Here is a 20,838-nt window from a genome sequence, read left to right on the forward strand (position 1 = left end):
CGACATGGTCCTAGAGGAATGATCAGCCGTGATATAACTGAATGGCAGAGCAGATTCGAGGAGTTGAATGGCCTACTCCTGTTCCTATGTTCTTCATAGGGCATTGCTTAAGACAGTTTATATCATTAAAAAAAGTGGACCCTCACAAGAAGCTTGTTTCCTCTGCACATCTGAGCCAGCCCACCCCTCTCAAACCTGGCTTGCATGACAAAAAAAATCAAAATATATTAAACAAAAACAGAAAATGCTGGAAACACAAGGAGAGCAAGGAAGAGTTTATATCCAAAACATTGACTTTTGTTCTTTCCATAATGCTGCCTGGCCTGCTGAGTGTTTCTAGTGTTTCCTGTTTTTGATTCAGATTTCCAGCGTCTGCAGTATTTTACTTTTTGTTCAAAAATATAGGCACGTGACAAATGGGTACTTCAACCTTTTCATCACCCCTCTGCCTCTGAGCATGGGGAATCTCACTCTGTGTCATATCTGAACGTGATAGTAAATGGTATGGATAAGGTAAATCTGGAAAATGATTTCAAACTAAGCCTTAAGAGTAGGACAAGAGGGCACAGATTCAAACTAATAAAAGGCAAATTTATGACTGATGTCAGGAAGTTCTTCTTCACACATGGAATGGACTTCCGGATAGAGTATTGTCAGCAAAAACCTTGCAATAATTTAAGAAGAAATTGAATTCCATGATCGTAGGATATTTTTGGATGACTGCGCTATCTTTATCTTCTGATTTTTTAAAAAACATATTGCTCGACAACAATAGATTCACTCTTTCCCAGTTAGAAGAATTTTGTACCACAAGACTATGTTAAGTTTCTTCTCTCATCTGCCGCAATTTCTCATCTCCTCCTGAAAGTTTTTTGGTACTTGAAACTCGATAATGATCAACAACAGCAGGAACTCTAGTTGATTTTTTCCTTCCCTGCCCCAAGGACATTGATATTAATTCTAGCTCCTCATTGTTGTCCTGGCTGAGACCAGCTAACTCCATATAATCTGGGGAAGGGCATGTTTGTTTTTTTTTAATCATACAAAAAACAAAGGGAACTTAGCAAATTAACTCATAATATTATCAGCATCCACTATGCACGCCATACTCTGCGGTGCCCACCGGCAAATACTGCGTGCTCCTTCTCCAGGGCCACCTGAGCACATAGAAAGCCACAGAAGAGAGGCAGGCAGCCACCCCAATGAGCTGCATCTAAGCTGAATGTGTGGATGGTTGCCTTGGCCAGGCCCAGGAACAGAGCCATGAGGAGGTCCTCCAACTTGTCTACCCCCCTCCTCACCGGGTGGCCAAAGATCAGAATCGTGGGACTGAAGTGCAACCAGTGCAATTTTGGAGCAGCCCCTTCAAATAATAGAACGGGGCTGCAACCTGTCACATTCCATATACACATGATACACAGACTCATCCAGGCTGGGGATGACGTGCTTGATTTCAGCAAGAAATGGCCGACCCCTTGTCTTGAGACTATGACCTCTAGTTCTAGAATCTCCAGCCAGGGAAAACAGCCTCTCAGCACCTGTCAAGCCCTCTAAGAATTTTATACTTTTCAATGAGGTCACCTCTCATTCTTCCAAATTCCAGAGAGTATAGGCCCATTCTACTCAATCTCTCCTCATAGGTCAACCCTCTCATCCCAGGAATCAATCTAGTGAACCTTCATTGCACCCCCTCTCAGCCAAGTATATCCTTCCTTGGGTAAGGAGACCAAACTGTACACAGTACTCCAGATGTGGACTCACCAGAGCCCTATATAATTGCAGCAAGACCTCCTTACTCTCATACTCCAACCCACTTGCAATAAAGACTAATTGCTTGCTGTACCTGCATGCTAACTTTCTGTGATTCGTGTACAAGGACACACAAATCCCTCTGAACACCAACATTTCTTAGTCTCTCACCTTTTAAAAAATATCCTGCTCTCTATTCTTCCTACCAAAGTGAATAATTTTACATTTCCTCACATTATACTCCATCTGACACCTTCTTGCCCATTCACTTAATCTGTCTATATCCCTTTGCACCCTCTTTGAGTCCTCCTCCCAGCTTACTTTCCCACCTAGCTTTGTATCATCAGCAAACTTGGATACGTTACACTCGGTCCCCTCATCTAAGTCATTGATATATATTCTAAACAGCTGAGGCCCAAGCACTGATCCTTGTGGCACCCCACTAGTTACAACCTGCCAACTCGAAAATGACCCGTTTACTCCTACTCTCTGTTTTCTGTCCATTAGCCACTCTTCAATTCATGCTAATATATTACCCCCAATCCCATGAGCCCTAATCTTGTGTAACAACCTCTTGTGTGGCACCTTATCAAATGCCTTTTGAAAATCCAAATATACTACATCCACTGGTTCCCCCTTATCTACCCTGCTAGTTACATCCTCAAAAAATTCTAATAGATTTGTCAAACACGATTTCCCTTTCAAAAAACCATGTTGACTCTGCCTAATCATATTTTAAAGTTCTAAGTGCCCTGTTACTACATCCTTAATAATATATTTTAGCATTTTCCCTACTACTGATGTCTGGCTAACTGGCCTATAGTTCCCTGTTTTCACTCTCACTCCTTTCTTGAATAGTAGGGTTACATTTGCTACCTTCCAATCCACAGGGACTGTTCTAGAATCTAGGGAATTCTGGAAGATCAAAACCAATGCATCCACTATCTCTGCAGCCATCTCTTTTAAAATCCTAGGATGTGGGCCATCAGGTCCAAGGGATTTGTTGGCTTTTAGTCCCATTAATTTCTCCAGTACTTTTTCTTTATTAATATCAATTACTTTAAGTTCCTCACTCTAATTAGATCCTTGCTTCCCCACTATTTCCGGTATGTTTTTTGTGTCTTCTACTATGAAGATAGATATGAAACATTTGTTCAACGTCTCTCCCATTTCCTTATCCCACATTATAATTTCTCCTGTCTCTGCCTCTAAAGGTTCCACGTTTACTTTCGCTAATCTCTTCCTTTTTACATACTTGTAGAAGCTTTTACAATTTAAAAAAATATTTCTTGCTAGTTTACTCTCATATTCTTTTTTCTCCCTCTTTATCAATTTCTCGGTCATCCTTTGCTGATTTCGAAAACCCTCCCAATCCTCAGGCTTACTACTCTTTTTGGCAACATTGTAAGCCTCTTCTTTTAATCTAATACTCTCTTTAACTTCTCTAGTTAGCCACGGTTGGGTCACTTTTCCTGTAGAGTTGTTAATTCTCAAGGGAATGTATATTCGTTGAGAATTATGAATTATTTCTTTAAATGTTCACCAATGCTTATATACCTTCATATCTTTTAATCTAATTTCTCAATCTACCTTAGCCAACTCATCCCTCATACCTAATAATTTTTTTTTTTGTCGCTGCAAAAAACCTGGCTGTGTTTTCTTTTATCCCACCAACCAGCACCTTTTTTTTTGTGTTTTTAGGCCCCCCTTTTATAAGAAGGGGGGGTGTAGGGTGTGCTTAAATACTAAAAACCAAGTTTTCAAATTAAAATTTTATTTTCCTCGTTCAGGATGCACTCCAGCCCCTGCGGTGCCCACCGGTCGCGGAAATCCTCAAGCGCACCGGCAGACACCGCGTGCTCCATCTCCAGGACCAGCCGGGCGCGGAGAATTCCGCGGAAGAGAGGCAGACAGTCCGAGTGACCGCCCCCACGGGCCGCGAGCAACCTGGACCTGTGGATGGCATCATACCTAATAATTGGCTTTGTTTAAATTTAAGACCCTAGTTTTGGACTTAACTACATCACTCTTTAACTCATCATGAAATTCTATCATATTATTATCACCCTACCCCAGAGGATCCTTAACAAAAGATTACTAATTAACCTTGTCCTCACTACACAATACTAGATCTAAAATAGTTAATTCTAATAGATTTTTGGTTCCTCGACATATTGTTCTAGAAAATAGTCTCGAATGCATTCCATGAACTCGTTCTCCAAACTGCTTTTGCCAGTTTGGTTTGCCCAGTGTATATGAAGATTAAAGTCCCCCATGATTGTTGCATTACCCTTGTTACATGCTCCTCTAATTTCCTGATTTATACCTTGTCCAACACTATAACTACTGTTAGGGGGCCTATAAACTACTCCCACCTGTGTTTTATTTCTTAACTTCACCCATACTGATTCTACACCCTGATTTTCTAAGCTAAGATCCTTTCTCACTACTGCCTTTACCTCATCCTTTATCATCAGGCCTATCCCCTATCCCCCACTCCCTCTCCTTTTCCATTTTACCTATCTTTCTAAAAGTCAAGTATTCTGGAATATTTAGTTCCCAACTTTGGGGTCACCCTGCAACCATGTCTCAATAATGACTACTAGATCAAACCCATTTATCTCCCTTTGTGCCATTAATTCATTTATCTTGTCACGAATGCTTCATGCATTCAGATGTAGTGCCTGTAATTTTAACATTTTACTATTTTTCCCTGATGTGACCTTAGTCATTAATGCCCTATTACCTTTGTTAAATTCATTGAACCTTCCTGAAACACTCTACTTATTTTTACCCAAATTGCTACTCTGCTCTACAGCCTTGACTTTTCTCTTTAAACGTATAAATTTACCCTTACCTGAACTTTCCCCCTCTCTTAATGGTTTAAAGCCTTATCCACCGCCCTAGTTATTTGATTCGGCAGAACACTGGTTTAACTGGAGCCCGTCCTAACAGAACAGCGACCTTTTTCCCCAGTACTGGTGCCCGTGCCCCATGAATTGAAACTCCTGCTTCCCACACCACTCTTTCAGCCACGCATTTAACCATCTAATCTGTTTGTCCCTATGCTAATTTCTGCGTGGCTCAGGTAGGAATCCAGAGATTATTACCTTTGAGATTCTGCTTTTTAATTTGGACCCTAGCTCCTCAAACTCCCTCAGCAGAATCTCATTCCTCGTTCTACCTAGGTCGTTGGTTCCTATGTGGATCATGACAACTGCATCCTCCCCCTCATGCTCCAAGTTCTTCTCCAGCCGCGAGGAGATGTCCTTAACTCTGGCACACAGCATTCGGGACTCCTGGTCGCGACTGCAGAGAACAGTATCTATCCCCCTGACTATATGATCCCCTACGTTACCACATTCCTTTTTGCTCCCCTCACATGAATGGCCTCCTGTACCACGGCACAAATCATTATACATTATATTGAAACATCCTCTCAATAATGAAAATAAATTGTTTCATGTTTACAACTGTTTGTTTCCATAAAATGTGCTTATTCAGATGACAGCTGTCAGTGCTGGGGAGTGAAACTTTCCATTTTGACACCCAAATGTCACTATCAAGCATTCTCAATTGAGGTATAGCACAGCAGATCCAAGCTCTCTACTTTGCCACATAAGTGTACCATAACCTCACAAAGAATTATAAAGTGCCTTTCACAACCTCAGGGCACCCAAAAGCTCTTTACAGCCATGAAGTTTTTTTTAATATAGTCACTGTTGTAATACAGGAAATATGGCAGCCAATCTTTGCACTGCAAGATCCCACAAACGGCAATGAGATAATGACCAGATAGATCTGTTAGTGATGTTGGTTGAGGGGTAAATATTGGTCAGGACACCAGGGAGAACTCCCCTGCTCTTCTCCAATTAGCGCCACGGAATCTTTTACATCTACCTGAAGGGGCAGATGGGCATCGGTTTAACATCTCATCCAAAAGACAGCACCTCTGACAGGGCAGCACTGCACTGAATGGAATCAGGGGATTATGCACTCAAGTCTCTGGAGTGGGGCTTAAACTCACAAACTTCTGAGTTAGAGGCGAGAGTGCAACCAGCGAACGAACATCCACAGGTCCAGGTTAGACGTGGCCCGTGGGGGCGGTCGCTCCGACTGTCCGCCTCTCTTCCACGGAATTCTCCATGCCCGGGTGACCCTGGAGAGGGAGCACGCGGTGTCTGCCGGTACGCTTGAGGCTTTCCGCAACCGGTGGACACAGCAGGGGCTAAAGTGCATCCTAGACTGATATAATAAAATTATAATTTGACATTTATTTTGTTTTTTTTGATTTACTGCACATAAACACACCCTAACCCCCCTTCTTATAAAAGGGGAAAAAGAGAGAAAAAAACAGCAAGCCAAGGCTGACATCCTAACAGAACTGTACTGCCTGCTGTACATTTTAAAAAGAGTAGACTTTTCTTTTCCTTTTTGTGTGCTGCCTGCTGTACTTTTTTGTGTTTAGGTCCCCTTTTATAAGGAGGGGTGGGGGTTAGGGTGTGCTGCCTGCTGTATTTTTTTCCCTTTTGTGTTTTCGGCCCCCTTTTATAAGGGTTCTTTTTCTTTTTTCCTTGTGTGTTTTAGGACTTTTTTTATAAGAGGGAAGGGAGGGGTTGGGGTGTGCTGCCTGCTGTACTAGTGTGAACCCACTGCTACCCAGCGTCACCCTATCAAAAATAGGCAATTACATAATTGGATTATCAATTAAAGAAAAAACTTTGAAGTTGTTTGGAATAATTAACACCTGTTGACAGGGGACGAAATGGCTCCCACATAAAAGGATATCTTGCGCCCTTTAGTTCGACCTGTGTATACTGATTCTCAGGATGGAGGGGTTTGTATATTCACCCCTGAACACGTATACTTATAACAACCCAAAACCACCGAGGCAACAAAACTGGAGACAGAAGAGCTACCCGCAAGGTAATGTTGAAGCTGTTGAGTATTTGGACAACTACAAGAGAGCGCAGCTGAAAGCTATTCTCTCTCAAGTGAACCCCAACTTGACTCCACGCCTGAGAAAAGCAAATACTAAAGAGATCGGGATCCAGGTTAACCCAAAGGTAGATGCTTCCGTCCAATGCTCCCTGGGCCCTAGGACCCTACCTCGTCAGAGGCGACGGATTGCAACCGAAGGAGCAATCCCAAGAGCGCGGTCGCCGTCGCCAAACAGTGCGGTAGATGTCAGCAGTGACCCCGAGGCTGTCGAAGCCACATCGCGTTCTCCAGCCGTCGTGCGTTTCTCCCGCCCCATCGCCATCTACTCACCTGCCTCTGATCGGTGCCCGGTGGAGAAGAACGAAGAACAAGAGAAGGACCAAGAACAAGAAAAGTCTGAGGAAAAGATTCCCCCGGAGGACTGGGAGGAAGATTCTGCCGCCCAGCAGGAACAAAAAGTCGAAGCTCCTCTTTCTGAGAGCGAAAATCGGGACACCGCAGAAGTGAAGGAAGAAGACCAAGAAAAAACAAAGCAGAAGAATAACGAAGAAACCAAAACAGGCGAAGGCAATCAGAAGTTCCGATTTCAGGTAAGATGAAACTCTTTACCTAACCGAGCGACTGCAATATAAATTGGGGGGGAAGAAACGTTTCCTGCCCCTATACAAAAAAAAGCATGGGCAGATAATGGAATAGAACTAATGGGGATCTTGAAGCAAAGAGACTAATGTGGGACGAATTGCACAGGAGCTGTCCACACCGGGAGTGAAACCTGAAAGCTCACTCAAACCTATAGAGCAGAAGTTATTTGTTAGTGAGGTACATGAAAATGTTACAACAAAATGAAACTTGACCAGGGTTGCTGAAACTTTCCTGTAATCGACGCGAATGAACAATTTTGAATAATGTACTAAGCTGAAAATACGATGTTGCCTTTTTGCATTCTCTTGCCCTCGTTTAGGCCCTACCCACTTGTTTGGGGGGGTGAGAGGATAGCGATGTGCACTTGCCTGATTCAGGCGTTGATGAATTGACAATGCTGGCACTCTTGCCCTCTCTCCAAGTACAAAGTCAATTGTGCATCAAATTGAAGAATGGCAACCTCTAGGCAAATGGCCATTGAATTTGGGCCTTTCCTAGTCTGCATGGTCAGCTACTCATTCCATTACTGAGTTTTGAAAAACTAACTAATCCATCTTTCAGTTTCTGGAACAGAAATATGGATATTATCACTGCAAAGACTGCAATATCAGATGGGAGAGTGCTTATGTCTGGTGTATTTCAGGAACAAACAAGGTAAGCTTCTGTTTAATTGGGAGAAATTATTTATGCAATGTAGTTGGAGCATTGAATACTTTTTGAAGGCAGACCCTTTATCTCAAAGGGGAAAAGAGTGGGTAAATATTTGAAATGGCAGCTTCAGGGCTGTGGGATTTGTTTTAGATTGCTCTAGCAGAAAGTCAGCAAAGATGAGGGGCTGAATGGACTTTGTTGTAACCTTCTATGGCTCCATTTCTCCACTAAATTATCAGATCTAATTAAAACTGGCCTCAGGACATATCTAGTAAGCCAGTAAAGGTCTTTAACATGGGTAAGCCATTCAATTAGATCATGGCTGATCTGTATTAACTCAATTTACCTGCCTTAGCTCTATAATCCTTTGATACCCTTGCCTAACAAAGATCTAGTGATTGCAGTCTTGAATATTTCAGTTGACCTAGCATCAATAGCTTTTTCTGGAAGCAAGTTCCAGATTTCCACTACCCTTTATGGAAAAAGTGCTTCCTGACTTTACTCTTAAATAGCTTGGCTTGAATTAAGAATCTTAGATTTCCCCCACCAGAAGAAATGCTTTCTCTTGATCTACCCTATCAAATCCATTAATTTTAAAGACTTCAGTTAGGTCACATCTTTAAGTTCAAGGAATATAAACCAAGTTTATGCAACCTCCTCATAATTTAGCCCTCAAGCCCAGGTATCATTCTGGTAAAACTGTGCTGTACCCCCTTCTAAGGCCAGTATCTTTCTGGTGGTTCAGTGCCCAAAACTGACTGCAGTACTCCAGATGGGGTCTGACCAAGAGTCTACAACTGAGGCCTCATTTTTTGAATTCCAGCCCCCCCTTGAGATAAAGGTCAATATTCCATTAGCCTTTTTTGATTACTTTTTATATCTGCATTAGCTGTGATTTGTGTACATGGACACCTAAATCCCTTTGCCCCTCCAGCTTCTAGTCTCTAAGAAAATATTCTAATTTTTGTCTTTGATTCAAAGTGGATGATGAGACACTCCCACCCACCCCCCATTGAACTTTTATCTACCATAATTTTTCCCACTCATTTTTAGTCTATCTGCCCTTTTGTAGCTTCCTGCTCTTATCCACACAACTTGCTGTACCTCCTAACTTGGTGTCATCTGTGGACTTGGATATACAACTCTATTCTTTTATCTGTTCATAACATATGGTGAAAAGCTGAGGCCCCAGTACATATACCTGCAAAACTCCACTTATTCTGCCAATCAGAACTAACCCTTAATCCCTACTGTCTCAACCAATTAACCAACCCATTTCCAATTCTGTACACTTTATTTTTGCTAACTTCTTGTACAGACCCTTCTGGAAGGCCATATAGATGACACTCCTATCATTATGCTAGTGACCTTTTCAAAATAATCAGTGCATTAGTTGATGACCTACCTTCAATTCCATACTAACTCTTGATCAGCTGATAACCTGTCCAAGTGCTCAGTCATTGTCTGCTAGATTCCAGTAACTTCCCCATAATTGATAAACTGAAGTTGCCTTATTTCTTCCCACTTGCATTAAATTGCAAATGTCACTCAATTATTTTTCAATCCAGAGGCACAATTCCTGAATGAAGAGCACTTTGAAAAATTATGACTAATGAATCTGTTTCCTCATTAATACCCCAGCATATTTGTTTTGGATTGTTACATTTCTCAACAACTTTGATTCTTTCTAATGGAATAACTACTTCAGCCTAGTTTTAGTTGGTGAGGTGGATGGTTTATTATCTACACTACATTTGACAAGACTTACTATAACTCAAAATAGTTGTGTATCCTACTGGTTGAAATGGTTTCTACAAATAAGATGCTGAGTAAATGAAATCAATACTTTTGATTAACTTGGGTGTTTTTTGTCCAAACAAGTCAGATCTGGTAAGTAATTGCATTTAAATTGGCACTGAATTTTTTTCACCATTAAAATTGCTGGATAATTTTAAATAGTGACTTAATGGAGTGGACTCTGCTCTTTGTACACTTGACCCTTTTGCAGAATTCTGATACCTGTGCATCACTCTAACTGTTTGAAGTATGCAGATAAACTCAAAGCAGTTAAAGCACATTACATTTATCTGTAGCACTTCATAGCAACTATTTTGCATAGTATATTGTGGCTGATCTGTAATCATGGACAGCTTTTATGATTGATCTGACTTATAACTTTTTTCCATGATACCTGGGCTCCATTTTGTTCTGCCCAAAGCAGATCTGATAGGCAAAAGGAGCTAATAAACTGTTAATGGGTCTTCATTTGATGCTGCATTCTGAAGAAAAGAATATTGAATCCTTTAAAATGGGAAAAGAATTTAAACTGAACATCCTAAAATTGATTGACTTGGTAGCAGGTGTGGAAACCTTGAACATAGCCCATTCTGTGACTGGTGTGTCATCACTTTTGACTGATCAGCAACTGCTGTAAAATGGCTTTGACCTAATCCTTGCTTTTTGGTAGGGGGCAAGGGAAAGAAACTAATTTAGCTACTCCTAAAGCACTTCCTAACTTTTCAGGTTTACTTCAAGCAATTTTGTCGCAAGTGTGATAAGGGGTACAATCCTTACAGGGTGGAAGCTATTTTGTGCCAGGTAAGCTAACTACGTAATTGCATATGTTAGACTTTCAAACTGAAGTAAAACTAAGCTATAAATTTCCCAAAAAAGCCTTGTGGTTAGAGGCAGTAGGAATGGCTTTTCAGAAGTTAGGACAAGGGGGCCTATGAAATTATCTTCCCTCAGTGACACTGGCATTCATCAACGAAGACTAAGCAATGTAATGTACCCCTCCATTGTGAAATGTAGCATTTTATTGATTTGCATGTTCTCAACAGCCATGCTATTTCAGTCACTTTCAATGTATTAATGTGCAGTACAAAATTGTGCTAATCACTACAATTCAGTGGCTAGTTACTAAATTGTTCAGTAACAGTGGTTGGTCTGAGTTTAATGCATGCATTGTTTGAATCAATTGCCTCAAACTATCCATATTGTATTTGATGGCATGGTTGAGCCTTTCTGCCCAGCTACATCTGAGGGCAGAGCACTTGTGTGGCTTTTCATAATATTGGATTTATGTGGAGTCTTGAGTTTGAGCTCACATGGATAAGTACCAAAACATCAAGACTGTTTAAACCTTCCCATTTTTAGTTTTTTATACACTCTAGGGTCTGTCTAGATACTGAAGTAAGCTATAAACCTGCCAGAATTGAAATCTTAAATGTTTAGAAGCAGTAGGAAATAATGCATTGCATCTTGGACCCAATAAGGCATGGGGAGTGCTCTTACTTTAGAAACAATTTTTCTTCAGTTATTTTTTCAATTTTCAGACTTGCTTCAAAACTCGCTGCACTTGCACTCAGAAGAAGCGACATATTGACCCAAAGAGACCACACCGCCAGGAATTGTGTGGCCGTTGCCGGGGCAAGAGGTTATCCTGTGACAATACATATAGCTTCAAGTATATTGTCTGAAATATTTACCATTCTCTAGTTTGTGCAGTTTCATCCAAAACATTGATTTTTGTATGGCACTAAGGCTACTGACCTGGCATGGATAATGGATTTTTTGTATTCCTATTTAGCATAAATGTATACAGTGTAAATGTGCAATATGAATTAAATTATTAAAGCACTTATTCAAACTTTGTTGTATCTAAGCATTGAATGGGGCTGAGAAGAAACTGCTGCCTTAAGTGAATCATAATGGTCAGGTTTCTTAGCTGGCCAAAGCCCTAGTCCAATCAAGAGTATTCCCTTTTTTACATGGGATAACTTGGTCCTCATTTTTGGTTTGAGCATTTAGTATTTGGAATTGGTAGGGGCAAATCTATCATTGGGTCATGCTGTACTCTTCTGCTTGTTGGCTGTAAAGGAATAGTTAAGTTGATTCATCTATTGTATGTAAAATAGGGATTTAATCTCTGATCAGCCTCCAGGAGGGAAACTAGGATCATGCTGTTAATTATACAATCTTCCACCCTAAATGAGTTATTCTATTCAAGGATTAGCTAATGTAGAGTTAAAATTAACTGTGCCCTTCTGATTGAGTAATTTTTACTCAGATTCAGGCTCTTTTGGTTTAGAGGACACTTGCAAGAAGGGGCATGTAGATCTCTTCCAGGCCACTCTGTTCAAGGGACAGGTGTCCCTTCTAATCAATTTAAGGGTATATTTCACTGATCTCTCTAGACCATTAAGTAGTACATGTAATATACTGACTCACTCACCTTGGGTGTAATCAAATGTCTGCAACTATGTACATAATTTAATACATTGAAGAAAATGGGTCCTCCTGGGTTGTAAACTTGTGATGCAATGAATGCTGGTTTTAAAACAAAGCAACATTACTAGTTGGTGCTAGCCAGACATGAGCAGATATAAACCACCTTCTGAAGATGCTTTGATTTTGGTAAAACTTTATTCCTGCAGCTCAACCTAATAATAGGGTCAGATTTCCTCTTTGTAAAATGTAATTTTGTTCTTGCTGCTTCCTTGCCCCCCCAAAAAAACCTGTTAGTCAGAGACTATGCTGCTTCTCCTAGGATTCCAGATCAACTCTTGTGGATGAGGTACCAAGGCAGTCTTATCTCCATTGCAACCAACAGCATTGCTTGATGGATACTGTTTCCTTCGACTTAGGAACTGTACCACTGTTTGCTGGAGTCCAATTCTACCAGATACACCACAATGCATTCAATGTCTATGCTATTGGTTGCTTTTTCTGATAGTGAACCAATTAGGCTTGAAGTCACTGCTGTTTGTGTGCTGCCTGATCCATGAAATTTCCTATGGATGTAGTGCATCAACAGGAGAAGCTCCTACAGTTTGTGGCACAGTTCCACCAAGTGCAGGGTGCTGTTGATTGACAGTCATATGGTGGCCTTCAATAATTTCAACAATCTGAACAGGACTGGGTTTCATGCTTGATGCAGTTGGTATGTGATCAAAACCACATTGCAATACTCACTATACAGGGAACTGTTTAGATAGTTTACCATGCCACCACTGTTGACCAGTGATGGATGGCTGATCACTGCTACCCTCTGCAGAAGTGGCAGGCTCTGCATTGGATGCTTAGGACTGGTATAATTGGGCTTATGCTGCCAACATCTGTGAACACTGTTACAAAGGAACATGTCTTCCTAACTACCACCACAGAAATAGACAATCTTCATTTCCCTATCTCCCTTTTCAAAAACTCAGTCCTAAACACTCATTGGTTTGTGTACATCTATACTCACTTCCTTGTCAAACATTGACATTTTTCTCCCTTGACATAGCATTGGCATTGTGACAATTGATAATTTTAATTTACAGACAAAAGTCTGTTCTACCTAACAATTCTGTGCCTCTTTAACCATAGCCTCTTATTTAGCCACATGGCAGGAGGTTCCAAAGTGGCTATCTAATCCTTTCTAGCAAGAGTCTTGGATATAACCAAAGGATTGGCAGAAGGCTGTCTTGTTTACTGCCACACTTGCAGGTGGCTGAGACTGCACAATGGCTAGGCAAATCTACCAAGCCACTAGTACTGGCCTGCAGTTCTGCCTTGGCACAGATCAGGAGGAAAGCTGACAATACCATAATCAGATCTTGTAAGCTCAGGTGTTTGTATGTATGCCAGTTTGGATTGCATAAATTCAATGTATGACTGCCCCCTCTTACCTTAGTTAAATGGGTGAGATTGTTCAACTTGCATTGAATGGCCATCTAGGGGTTTGGTGCAGGTATCACTCACAGCTGAGGGCACCTCTTTCCACTATGCCTGCACCATTCCCTTTGGGTTCTTTTTCCTCTGTCATATTGCAGCTTCCTAATTGCTGACCATAACACCTGCTGAAGAGCCAGAAAATCTGGGGTTTCAGACATCTTTGCTATCACTACTACCACTTGCTTCTGACACAAAATGGCTATAGCTATTTAAATACCCTCGCCTCAGGTGAGCTTCCAATAGAGTGCAAATAGTATTGGGGGCCCACAGACATTTATTAAAGAGCTGACCCAAGAAAATAGCCACATCAGTGGATGGAAATGCAGTCCTGCTGTGCTTCCAAAGGTGAGTCCACCAGAGGAAAATCTCTAGTCTACCTCTTAATGAGTCAAATATTGTGACAGCCAAGAAATATGCTGGTGTAAAAATGGGTCAGCACTTAAAGGAATAATAGAATTAATTTAGTCTAGTGAAGCAAAAAAATGCTTCACAGCACAGCCTTTTTTATTGGCCACAATTTTAAAAATTTTTTTCCTCCATTTCTTCTGAAGGTGACTCCTTGCTGAAGTGCAGTTCTACGGGTATCAGTCACCTGATATTTTGCTCAAATGCGTCATTGTCTAGGTTCACAGAATAACATGTTGGTAGGTATGTGATTGTAGAGGCCGCCACAGTTGAGCCCAATCCTATTCTCATATCCACTCACTTCCAGCAAGCATTACTGAATAGCAATTGGGAGTGAGAACCCTGCCTCATTTACCTGTCCTAGCGCAGGAAAGCTAAAGCTCATTTTAGCATCCTGATGGTTAGCAGGGATCAAATGTGAGACCTTGCTGATGGGTGTGGCTCTGCTATTTAACCAGCAGAGCCATTGAGGAGCTTACTTGCTATCTATGCTTATGGAACAATACACGTTGAATAATTAGTCATTTAAACATTAATTTACAATGCACAAAATTTAATGGGATATAGGTCAGCTTGGGAGAACTGTATCCTGATTTTTTTCCAATTACACTTCATAGAATCCTGTACCATTCAGATTTATACTCCCACCCACCCGAATCCGGAAGCTGAGGTTCAATAAAGGTGTAATAGAAAAGCGGCCAAATTCATAGCCTGCCACCTAAGTTTTTATACTGGAGGTTTTTAATACACCAGTTGAAATGTAAGAAGTGCAAATGGAAAGTATTAAATAAAAGCTCACTTTTCCACAAGGAATAACATCACTAAACATAGTTATGATATATTGCAGCTGTACGTACAGTGCATAAATTTACAGAACAAAACATCAATACTTCACAGTAGCTGTAAAATTATTTACAAGGTAAATAAGTTATATGGATAATCCTAAAGATATTAATGTGCAACAGATTTTTACATGCAAAAAAATTTGTATAGCTTCTTAACAATAAAATATTTCAGAAATGAGGAAGAATCTCAGCATAAGAGCCCCCACCCACATTACAAATGCAGAGCTACATGGCTTAATTAAAAAAGTTAAAGCATAGACTATTGGTTTTCAAAATGTTTCAATACAATTTATATTTTATATATAAATGTGCATGCTTGGCAGTTCAGCAGGCATTGACTAACAGGATGTTAAAGCCTTAGCCTCATCTACAAAACTATTTAAAGCAGCCTTTTTCCTATTTATAAATAAATCCATAAAAGCTTCCATCTAGTAGAAAAAGCAGCCAATACCCAAATATTTCTCATCTGGACTATTCATGGTATTTCAAATACAGTACAAATCCCATTGTATGGCCCAGTAAAACACCTTCTTAGACAACAACTAAGTGACATTTTTCTAACAAAAATGTGTTTTATAGCAGCTCAGTGTGAACAAGTACTGATATAGTAACTATGCTCCTGTCCATAGCATACAATAAACATTTTTAGCCTAAAAAAAGGGTTGAAACACACAGGCTTTCAGCTTAACAAAACTGCTTCCTAGTGCATTGCATACAGCTTCATGTTACCTGCTATCAAGTCATTTTATTAAGCCAGTAGTCACAAACCACACACTTATTTTACCTATAGCATACAATTGCAACAATTCTGTGGCAGTTTACACCTTAAAGTAAAATTACATCTTTGTCAAAATAGTTCTTCAGGAAGTATAACTTTAATGTGTGATGGCCTTTGGTATCCTCAGTTAATGTGTGAACTTATATATTGTCAGCTTAACATAATTACCCAAAGTAGGAATAAATGTGTGCTTTGAAAATAAGCTACTTTTATATCTGACTGGATGTTTTATTTTACTTTTGGTCTTTTGGTATTGCTGCACGTTTTTAGATCTGCCCACTTAAGTTTAGTGAAACTGTGAAGTGTCACAAATGTGAGAACAGCCTGGCCAAGTTTTTCTAAGGTTGAAAAGACACAGAAAGACTTCAGACCAGCATTGCAGCGTTTCCAGTCGTAAACAAAAGGGAGACAGAACAGTCCTGTCAGAGACTAGTGCTGGCAGTGCTGGTGTCTGGAAGATAAGTACTGATGACACGATAACTCTGAGCCTTCCGAATCATATCCTGAATCTCTCCATTCAGCTCCATCAGCTTGGAACTGATTTCTGATAGATCATGTTTGGAGCCCAGCAGAGCAAATGTGCCTGTTTGTCCCAATGTTTGGTGCCTGAAGTAAATGTTAAGAAGTGTCTGGACCTCATCCTCCACATTACTGCCAAATATATCATTGGGCCATATGGTCCTGTAACAAAATATTAAAGCAAGAGGGTTAGTGTATCAAATAATAACATACCATAAAAGAATAAATTTGCATAGATTTTCTGATTGGTTACGTAAATAGGTATAAAGTAAGCATAACTGATCAGGAAAATGGAGAGATCGGTTCTGCCTGATTTCCACCCATTTAGCATCCCATCCAATTTTCCAGTTGGGTTTCGTAATGGCACTAGAAATGCTTGCCAATTTGTAATTAATTGTATTAAAATTAGGCTCCATTGGGGTATAATGTTTGGTCATTTACCCTGCTGTATAAAATAGGTAGCCAGTATTCTTGAGTGTTCTATTTATGGAAATACTTTTAAGGAGCCCTATGACAAGATTTGTAGAAGCATTTTGAAACTATCTCTGAACATTTTTTTCTTTTGGCTGTCTCTTTCCCATTTCCCTTCATCCATAAGGAAACTTTGTGCCAAGTGCTCTGGAACTGCCATTGGTTTGGTATGTCCATGTTATTGAGGACAATGGTTGTCAATAGTGGGTATCCCCCATATGCTTTTTTGGAGGAAAAAAAAACTTGCACCTTTCATATCCTCAGGACATTCAAAGTGCTTTACAACCAATGGATTACTTTTTTGAATGGCTACTGTTGTTACATAGGCAAATGTGGCAGACAATTTATGCACAGTAAGGTCCCAAAAATAACAAATGAATTGTTTTTGATGATACTGGTTGAGGAAAGAATGTGGCCAGAATAGTGGAAGAAGTCCCTAGTCTTCTTTGAATAGTGCTAATGGATCTCACCTGAGCAGACTGATGGGGCCTTGGCTTAACATCTCATCCGAAAGATGGCACCTGTGACAATGCTACACTCCCTCAGTACTGCAGTTCAGTGATGGCCTACCTCTCCAGTACCTCCTCTTCATTTTGGACTCTGCTGAGGACCTCAGCAGCATCTAATCCGGCTGAATTTTCTTCCCCTTCGCGACTGGTGAGCTGCCTCTGGGGCTGTTACTGTGCCCGCAGCTCGCCGGTAATAAAGAAACGAGGCCATTTGTGCGCAATCTAATTTTTAGGCCAATAGTTCCTGCTAGCACAAATATAAGTACAAACATCCAACCCAGTGCTGACAATTTTGAGAAAGATAGAGCTGATGATTATTGCTGACCTAATTTAAATAAAACAGTCACAAGCGTGTTAAACCCAGTTGGTATTTTATTTAAATTGGTATTTTTCTCCTATTAAGTCCTCTTTTCCCATCGCATAACACCATATCAGAATAATTTAATTACAACTATAGTAATATCATTTTCTTGTCAATTTTTCTCCACTCTCCTGAAGGCATTGATGCTGGGGTTATGGCTCCATGGGCACTGATCCCTCTCTGGGATCTCACTCAAATGACCATTCTATAGCAAGGGGAAGAAACCAATCGTAGCCAAGATTGACCCTGACCTCACCCAATACATACATACAGCAGGGATTGCTGGATACCGATCAGGAACGGGGAAACTTGTCCTAATCCAGGGGTGCTGAAGCCAATTGTAATGCCCTTACTACCATTCTGGCTGATACCTGCTGGCTCAATACAGATGAAGTTTGAAGCTGGGATCTTTAAGGCTGGATGGCTCAAAAATTGATAAAGAAGGAGAAAATAGAATATGAGAGTAAACTAGCAAGAAATTAAAAAACAGATTGTAAGAGCTACAAGTATGTAAAAAGGAAGAGAGTAGCAAAAGTAAATGTGGGTCCCTTAGAGGTTGAGACAGGAGAAATTATAATGGGGAATAAGGAAGTGGCAGAGACGTTAAACAAATATTTTGTATGTGTCTTCATAGGAGAAGACAAAAAAACATACAAGAAGTAGTGAGGAACCAAGGGTATAGTGAGAGTGAGGAACTTAAAGTAATTAATATTAGTAAAGAAAAAGTACTGGAGAAATTAATGGGACTAAAAGCTGACAAATCCTCTGGATCCGATGGCCTACATGCTAGGGTTCTAAAAGAGGTGGCTGCAGAGATAGAGGATGCATTGGTTGTGATCTTCCAAAATTCCCTAGATTCTAGAATGGTCCCAATGGATTGGAAGGTAGCAAATGTAACCCCGCTATTAAAGAAAGGAGATAGAGAGAACAGAGAACTACAGGCCAGTTAGCCTGACATCAGTCATCGGGAAAATGCTAGAATCCATTATTGGGAATGTGGTAACAGGGCACTTAGAAAATCATAATATCATTAGGCAGAGTCAACATGGTTTTATGAAAGGGAAAACATGTTTGACAAATCTATTAGAGTTTTTTGAAGATATAACTAGCAGGGTAGATAATGGGGAACCAGTGGATGTAGTATATTTGGATTTTCAAAAGGCATTCAATAAGGTGCCACACAAAAGGTTGTTACACAAGAGCTCATGAGGTTGGGGGTAATATTTTAGCATGGATAGAGGATTGGTTAATGGACAGAAAACAGAGAGTAGGAATAAACACGTCATTTTCAGGTTGGCAGGCTGTAACTAGTGGGGTGCCGCAGGGATCAGTACTTAGGCCTCAACTATTTACAATCTATATTAATGACTTAGATGAAGGGACCCAAGTGTAATGTATCCAAGTTTGCTGGTGATACAAAGCTAGATGAGAAAGTAAGCGGTGAGGAGGACACAAAGAGCCTGCAAAGGGATATAGACAGGTTAAGTGAGTGGGCAAGAGGGTGGCAGATGGAGTATAATGTTGGGAAATGTGAGGTTATTCACTTTGGTAGGAAGAATAGAAAAACAGAATATTTTTTAATTGGTAAGAAATTATTAAATGTTCGTGTTCAGAGGGATTTGGGTGTCCTTGTACATGAAACACATAAAGTTAACATGCAGGTACTGCAAGCAATTAGGAAGGCAAATGGTATGTTGGCCTTTATTGCAAGGGGTTGGAGTATAACAGTAAGGAAGTCTTGCTGCAATTGTACAGGGCTTTGGTGAGACCACACCTAGAGTACTGTGTACAGTTTTGATCTCCTTATTTAAGGAAGGATATACTTGCCTTAGAGGCGGGTGCAACGAAGGTTCACTAGATTGATTCCTGGGATGACCTATGAGGAGAGATTGAGTAGAATGGGCCTATATTCTCTGGAGTTTAGAAGAATGAGAGGTGATCTCATTGAAACATGTATGATTCTGAAAGGGCTTATCAGGGTAGATGCTGAGAGTCTGTTTCCCCTGGCTGCAGAGTCTAGAACTAGGGAGCACAGCCTCAGGATAAGGGGTCGGCCATTTACGATTGAGATGAGGAGAAATTTCTTCACTCAGAGGGTTGTGAATCTTTGGAATTCTCTACCCCAAAGGACCGTGGATGCTTAGTCGTTGAGTATATTTAAAACTGAGATTGATAGATATTTGGACTCTAAGGGAATCAAGGGACATGGGGATCGGGCGGGAAAGTGGAGTTAAGGTTGAAGATCAGCCATGGTCTTATTGAATGGCAGTGCACGGTCGAGGGGCCATATGGCCTACTCCTGCTCCTATTGCTTATGTTCTTATGTATGTTTTTGTAAAGATTTGTAATTCCACTCGTGAGGCTAATCATATCTCACTCGCACTATTGTTGCTCAATATACTATTGACTCATATATGGTAATAATGGGCCTATATTTGGAAGAACAATGGTATTTATTATAACTTGTTAGTCGGAAGTTATAAATTGCAGAGTTTTGTTGATTCTAGTGTAGCTTATAAATATTTAAAACATATTAGAAAATAGGGTGCATTTGCTGGAAAACCAAGAAATATTGACTAAAGAATTAAGTATTTTTTCATTAAAAAATGTCCTTGTACCTGATTAAGCAAAGTAATCAAGAGACATAGGGCTTTTATACAGTGTGAGAAGGTATTATAAAAAGCAAGTATTTATGAAATTACAAACAACATATCCAAAGTCTAACCTGCAATCCCTGATTTGCCGCAGGGCGGTTGTAAGATTCCTGTTTTTCAGACACTCCAACATGGACTGAACAGCAGCTTCGGAGGAGGCTAATGTGAGGCCCTGTGAATTGGATTCATCTTTGAGGGGTTCAGCTGCTATTCGAGCCGAAGCTTCCTTCAGGTTATCCCGCAGATCATTCAGTTCTTTTGACATATTCAGTAGCTAAAACAAACATTAGTAACAAGAAACAAATCAGAGCAGTTTTTCATTTTAACCATTCCCCTTCCACCAAATCCTAGCATTATGGTGGTGTTCCCAATTTGTTTCAGATTCCAACCGTCCGTTTCTTAACCTCCATGTATATCCCACAGCCAGTTCTCCTTTCCCCGTCCTGTACTGATGAAGAGCCATCCACAAAAATTTTAAAATAGGGTTCTTCCTTTCCTGTTTCCTTTGTTTTTCTGCTTTCAGGCCTCGTCTTACCCCCCTCCCTTTTGTTTTGATACAAATGGGCCCTTGGGGTCATTTGCTATCATCAACTGA

At 40.4% G+C, this 20,838-nt stretch overlaps 2 protein-coding genes across 4 annotated transcripts in view; one reads left to right on the forward strand and one right to left on the reverse strand.

Moving 5' to 3' along the window:
- Nucleotides 1-6,489: 6,489 nt before the first annotated feature.
- LOC137322478 (zygote arrest protein 1.S-like) lies at nucleotides 6,490-11,632 on the forward strand. The gene is made up of 4 exons (XM_067985397.1): nucleotides 6,490-7,280; nucleotides 7,894-7,986; nucleotides 10,507-10,581; nucleotides 11,319-11,632. Exons 1-4 carry the CDS (start codon nucleotides 6,579-6,581, stop codon nucleotides 11,460-11,462), a joined length of 1,014 nt encoding a protein of 337 aa, XP_067841498.1. The 5' UTR covers nucleotides 6,490-6,578; the 3' UTR covers nucleotides 11,463-11,632.
- A 3,010-nt stretch (nucleotides 11,633-14,642) lies between these two features.
- The window catches only part of LOC137322840 (protein furry homolog), a 305,481-nt gene continuing 299,285 nt past the window's right edge, over nucleotides 14,643-20,838 (reverse strand). For all 3 annotated transcript variants that reach the window (XM_067985968.1, XM_067985965.1, XM_067985966.1), the window contains exons 60-61: nucleotides 20,315-20,517; nucleotides 14,643-16,410 (exon numbers count right to left, since the gene is read on the reverse strand). In XM_067985968.1, coding sequence (XP_067842069.1) covers nucleotides 16,152-16,410; nucleotides 20,315-20,517 — 462 coding nt within the window. In that variant the 3' untranslated portion in view covers nucleotides 14,643-16,151. The remainder of the gene's footprint in view (nucleotides 16,411-20,314; nucleotides 20,518-20,838) is intronic.

This window comes from Heptranchias perlo, chromosome 6 (genome assembly GCF_035084215.1).
Source record: "Heptranchias perlo isolate sHepPer1 chromosome 6, sHepPer1.hap1, whole genome shotgun sequence".
NCBI lineage: Eukaryota > Metazoa > Chordata > Chondrichthyes > Hexanchiformes > Hexanchidae > Heptranchias > Heptranchias perlo.